Source organism: Muscardinus avellanarius, assembly GCF_963383645.1.
Source record: "Muscardinus avellanarius genome assembly, chromosome: 1".
Classification (NCBI taxonomy): Eukaryota; Metazoa; Chordata; class Mammalia; order Rodentia; family Gliridae; genus Muscardinus; species Muscardinus avellanarius.
In genome coordinates this window covers 159,489,097-159,495,096 of record NC_137786.1, presented here as the reverse complement: position 1 = coordinate 159,495,096, position 6,000 = coordinate 159,489,097, and the positions used below count along the sequence as shown (strand labels likewise).

The 6,000-nt window shown below is 34.2% G+C and overlaps 1 protein-coding gene across 1 annotated transcript in view; it reads right to left on the bottom strand.

Moving 5' to 3' along the window:
* Nucleotides 1–2,424: 2,424 nt before the first annotated feature.
* The window catches only part of SLC36A4 (solute carrier family 36 member 4), a gene marked incomplete at both ends in the record, with an annotated part of 48,903 nt that continues 45,327 nt past the window's right edge, over nucleotides 2,425–6,000 (bottom strand). Inside the window, one exon of the mRNA XM_080695383.1 lies at nucleotides 2,425–2,720. Within this exon, the coding sequence (XP_080551509.1) occupies nucleotides 2,425–2,720 (296 nt within the window). The remainder of the gene's footprint in view (nucleotides 2,721–6,000) is intronic.

The following is a 6,000-nucleotide window of genomic DNA, read 5'->3' as shown; positions in this document are numbered from 1 at the left end:
ACATGATGCTTGTTATCCCAGCATTTGGGAGGCTGAGACAGGAGGATTGCAGTTGCTGACAGCCTCAGCTACTTAGTGAGGTCCTCTGCAACTCAGTGAGACCCCGTTTCAAAATAAAGAATTTTTAAAAAAGAGGCTTGAGGTGTAGCTCGGAAGTACAATGCCCCTGGGTTCCATCCCCAGTACTGCAAAAATAAAATAAAATAAATAAATAAAAGTGAAAAAATTTAAATTATTTTTCCCTTTTTAGCCATTCTTCCCCTCTACATTTCAATTTTTTCTTGTATTAAAACCACTGGTAATTTGGTAACTTAAAAATTGAATGCTGGTTCAGCATTGTTACTGTATAATACAGCCTGGCTGATAAATATGCACGAGACATGTTTGTGCTGAATGTAAAAATTATTTATCTTTATGATCTATTCAATATTTCACTGCATTTGATTAATTCTATAATAAAGCAAACAGGTGAAAGTACAAAAATTAAACTGCATACACAGAATAAAATATGTGAAGATAGCTGACAAAAACCTAATACTATTGAATAATGGTTCTTAATTCATTTTATACCAAGTTATAAATTTTTTAAACACCTAATTTATTCTTAGATTCAAGATTACATAACATTAGTTTTGATGAAGATTACTTTTCCTATAATCTCTTCTACATTCTTTTAGTATGACTAAAGGCTCAATATAACAGATTTGATAAAAAGCATTACAAACAATTATTGGTAATATCTAATGTAGATGTTCCTAAAAAGTTTTGAATCTTATGAATTTGTAGCAAAATAAAACCTCTGATATGTATTTAGGGTCACACTTGATGACCAGTGAATGATATAAGCAAAAAATATCTGAATAAGTAAACATTTACATATAAAAATATAGAATATATTTTCTAGAGTAAGTGATGGTATCTTGTAATATTACACATTGGAGTACTACCAGGTTGATTGAAAGGTTTATGTTTTAAAGTGTGAATATTTCTAAAAATCAAGATAAATCTTATTCTTAATGTTTTAAATTTTTATCTTCCCCTTCAATGAGATTCTTTATTTTAGATAACAAGTGTGCCTGGGGAATATGGAGTGATAGAAAGTATTTCTCTGGAAGAAGGCTAGAGTGTTTCAATATTTAGCAGACACGTTTTATTTTTTTGATTTTTCCTAAGCATGCATCTTATGGTTTTTTTTTTTATTCTATCCAACCAGATCAGTCAGACTGTGAGAAGTCAAGTCACAGGGCTAGAAGAGTCCACATATGATATTTTGTCAAGTATCTATTTCCTGACATCAGGAAGATGGTGCCTACACATCTCTGAAAAGGGAAGGAACATGAGAACTCAATCCATGAAACGCAGCATGGCACATTCTAGCAGGGGCATTTACACCAACAAGTGGGTCTCAATTCTATTTAAAACAACACTGGTTCTTTTCCCTTACTGAGGTTTGTAAAAACCTAATAAAGGATTCTTAAGAGTTTCTTGATTTCCTGCTCAGACTATATCCTGAATATATATATATTTTTTCCAGATTTTGAAGTATAAAAATATAATTAAATAGACTTAAAATGAACACAATTTACTTTTCCTCTTGGATGTGATGAGAGGGAGAAAAACCCTGAAAATTCTCTGGCCTGGAAGTGAGAAGATCAGGTTCTCATCATCTCAAGCCTGAGTGATCTTGAACAAATTACTTAACCTTTCTGGGCCATTTCTTTTGATAAAAATAAGGATGTTGTATTGGATAACCTTTAAAGTCCTTTTCAAATCTGACTGAAACATTTAAACTGGGATCTTGCTCTGTGCCTCTGGTTTAGTATGAAGATTAACTACCAATTACAGTGTAGTGTAAAAACAATTTTAGTTTTGGAGGATTTTCTGATATTTACAAGTTGGTCAATGGAGTTTTCTATATTCCTAAGGGCTAACCAAAAGTATGTGGCTACCTAACAAAACATAATAAAGATATTTTTATGTTACAATTAAAATTTACTTTAACATTCACTGGAATGATCTGAAGAAAGACTTTTGTCCTATATGTCCTTATCTAATTCTCTAATGCTTGAAATCCTGTATCCTAAAGAGTAGCATGGGAGTAAGGCGCAGAAATCTTGGCTAATATGTTACTTACTAAAATGAAGAATAATATAAATATTTTTATTCTTTAATTTTTATATTTTAATTTTTAAGACTAACATTTAAAAAAAGTATTGGTTTTACTTAAACCCAAGAATATTTACTTAAACCCAGTTTACCACTACTGGTAAAGAATTATAATTTATTGCCAAAATATGAAAAATATGCCAAAAGAAAAGAGATTTTGGTACTATTTTTAAATATACAGTAATGCATTTTACTGGTTCTTATTTTAATTATTTTCAGGATTGAGACAAAAGTAGAAGACTTATAACTCTGCTTCTACTATTTCAAACCAGGTGTTAAGCATGTTGAATTCAAATTTTGTTGAGTGCCAGGTATAACTCTTGCAGTAGGATAAATAATTTCTTCAACAGTTACATATGTACCTAATAAGAAGCCAACTACTCCAATGAACGCTATAGAAATGTTTTTTAGGATCATCCATATATTGTAATGTTCCTTATAAAATGTAAGAATTTCAATCACAGGTGGTAGGATCAGGGCCAATGCACTGCTGCTCACAGCTCCAACAAGGGAAATCACAATGTCTAAACGAGGAATAAGAATTGCTCCAGCACCTGAAAAATAAACAAATTTATATTTTTCTAGTTGCAATGTTTGGTAAATACATGAATACTAAATGTGGGTCTTTTCAATACAGTAAAAGTAATTAATGGAAGCCAGACTACTAAACTATTGTTTGTGGAAAATCTGCCATAGTTTGTTCTGTGCTAACAACAACAACAAATTAAAAGGGGAGAAGATGGGGATGGGAAGAAACAATGAGAGATACTTCCTGCACTTTCACCTGTCAACAAAGTTTTGGAGTTAATCAACTTTAAATTTTTTCCTGTAAGAAACTTTGTATAGTTTAAAGTATTTGCATTATTCTGCCTGCAATAAGAGATCATTCTATAATGCACAAACATGGGGTGGTAAAATATAAATGGGAGAGATGAGATAGATAGTCCTTACAGTAGAATTCCAATCAAAATGGAAAAAAAAAACAATAAAAATATAAAATCCTTATTACACAAACACCATCATAATCACTGGGCAGTGGAAGTCACTAAAGGATTTAAAATTAGTAGGTGAAGCTAGATGTGATTAGGATAGTTATATATCTCTTAATAAGATACTGATTAATTATAAAAGGAGAATCAGTGTCTACACCATGGGAATATATGTCAGAGACCACCTTAACCAAGTGAGAAAAGCTGACCTCACCAGTAAGATATATTGATGCCATGATGGGATGCATAGCACGACTCCTGTGGAATTCTTGCTTAAAAATATTAACTCTAATCATAAGCAAGTATCAGAAAACTCCAAACTGGAAGAAACAGGACAAAATGACTGGAATTTCAAAAGTATCAAGATCATAGACAAACACAAGGAATATCAAAACTGGAAAGGACTAAGAAGACATGACAACTAAATTCAAGTGGGATCTTGAATCAGTCCCTAGACCAGAAAAGGATATTAATGGCGAAAGTGGAAAAATAGAGTAAGGTATACAAATTAGTTAGCAGCACTGTATTCATGTCAATTTCCTAGTTTTAATAATCATAGTTATATAAGCTGTTAACATCAGAGGAACCAAAACAAAGGATTATAGAAACTCCTCTTTCTTTTACAACCTGTCTAAATTACTTCAAAATGAAGTCAGTGTTTTCAATAAATTGAGTTCTTCTTGACTTTTAATTGTATATATTTATGAAGTACAGTGTGATGTTTCAATATATGTATATACTGTATAATGATCAAATTAAAATAATTAGCATCTCAATCGCCTTATCATTACTTCTTTTTTGAAGCCTTCCAAATACTCTTTTTTCTTGGTGGTACTAGGGGTGGAACCCAGAGGCTTTCTACCTCCAGGATATACTCCCAGACCTATTTTTATATTTTATTTGGAAACAGGGTCTCACTAAGTTGCTGAGAGCCTCACTAAGTAGCTGAGGCTGGCTTCGAACCTGCAGGATCCTCTTGTCACTGCCTCCCAAGCACGGGGATTACAAGCGTGCGCCACCAGGCCCGCCTCCACTCTTCTATTTCTTACACTATAAAATAGGTTGCTGTAAACTAGTCATTGCACTGTGCTATAGAGCAAGAGAATGTATTCCTCCTATCTAACTGTATACTCTATATTGTCAATAGGATTTTCTTCTAAGCCACTGACAAGTTTTCTGAAAGTTTTGATTTGTTGCTTTCATGATTTTGTCTTGATCTTACCAAAAGGTATCAACGGAAGTATCATGAACAGCAAGGTAACTTCTGTGGGTTCTTGGTTTCCATGGCAAAAGAATTTCAACATGTGCCAGTCAGAGAAAAAGGCAGGGGTTTTAATTTAAGCAAAGTAAGGATACACATTCAGGAGAAAAGTGGGCCACCTCAAGAGAGCACGAGAGGTGCCCCGAGATCTTTTGCAATTCCTCTTTATAGAGTATCTAGAAGGAAGCTGGCAAAAGGGTTCAGGGGAGAATGGATGGCTTCCTGGTTCACAAAAGGTGCTAATTCCTTTGGGCCAGCACTCCTCAGAGTTGGACACAGAGAGTACAGAGTGGAGATAGGGGTGTAGGGCTCTGTTAACAAAAAATGTGACTTTTGAGGATCTTCCTGGAGGGAAACAGAACCTAAAACTTCAACAAAGGGTGAAACTCTCAGGTTTTAATTGCCTCAGAAATTTTCTGAGCCATTCTATTTTGATTTAAAAGTGTGGGCCTGACTTCTTAAGAGTAACCAAGCTCTGTTAACTGAAAATTTCAGATTTTTAAACCTTATCTTCCTTCCCTTCTCAATGTGTCTCTTTTCTATCTAAATTTTTATTTCTTCTATTCTACCTTATAAGGAAGGTTTATTTAAAAAAAAAAAACAAGAATTCTATCATATCCCTTCTCCAAACTGTGCATAAATTGTGATTTGTAGAGGTTTGGAGTTACTACCAGAAGTAACGGCAGAATCTGTTCATATGAGAACTGCAAACACCACCACCATGGCCACTAATGACAGCTCTATCACCATGGTTTCTCCTCTGGGACTCCTTTATGCAGGCTTTGCTCTTCTTTACCTGTCTTCTATCATTTTCTCTCTACTCTTGGTTCTTTTTCTTATTTCTAAATTCATTTCTTTTTGCTTTTCTCATCTTTAGTCTCTGTTTTTTAACTAAGCTTTCTGTGAGATATCTATAGCTATACATGAAGTTTAATTTGTTTACTTTGTAATTTAGTCTTGATTGGCTTGTAGTCTCCTGATTTCTCTACTTGTTAAATTTTAGTTTCTGATATTTACTTTCCTTTTTTTCCTCAACATTTTCCAGAAGGATATGATATTAATTTGGAACTAAGTTCCTACCATGATTCTCATAAAACCAGAAGTTATTATTTATTATTTTCAAAGTATTATGAAAGCTGTGCTAGTACTGGAATATTGCTCTGTTTTTTTTGTTTGTTTGTTTGGGAAATCAGGGACATTCTACCTCCAAGCTACATCCCCAGCCCTATTTTTCATTCATTATTTTGAAACAGGGTCTCAACTAGTTGCAGAGAGCCTCACTAAGTATCTGAGACTGGCTATAACCCTGTAGATTACAAGCATGTGCCACCACCCCCGGCTGCTCTGGTATTAATTTTCAAAATGTAAAAAGGAGTCAGAGCCTGGGTGCTATGCAGGCACTCAGACAGAGAGGAGTGGCAGCTGTTAAAATAGTGCTTCTCTTTCTCTCTCTCTCTCTCTCTCTCTCTCTCTCTCTCCCTCCCTCCCTCCCTCCCTCCCTCCCTCCCTTCCTCTTCCCTCTTCCCTCTCTTTCTCTCTCCCCTTTGTCCTAATGTTTACCCATAGTAAAGCCTATGGCCCTAA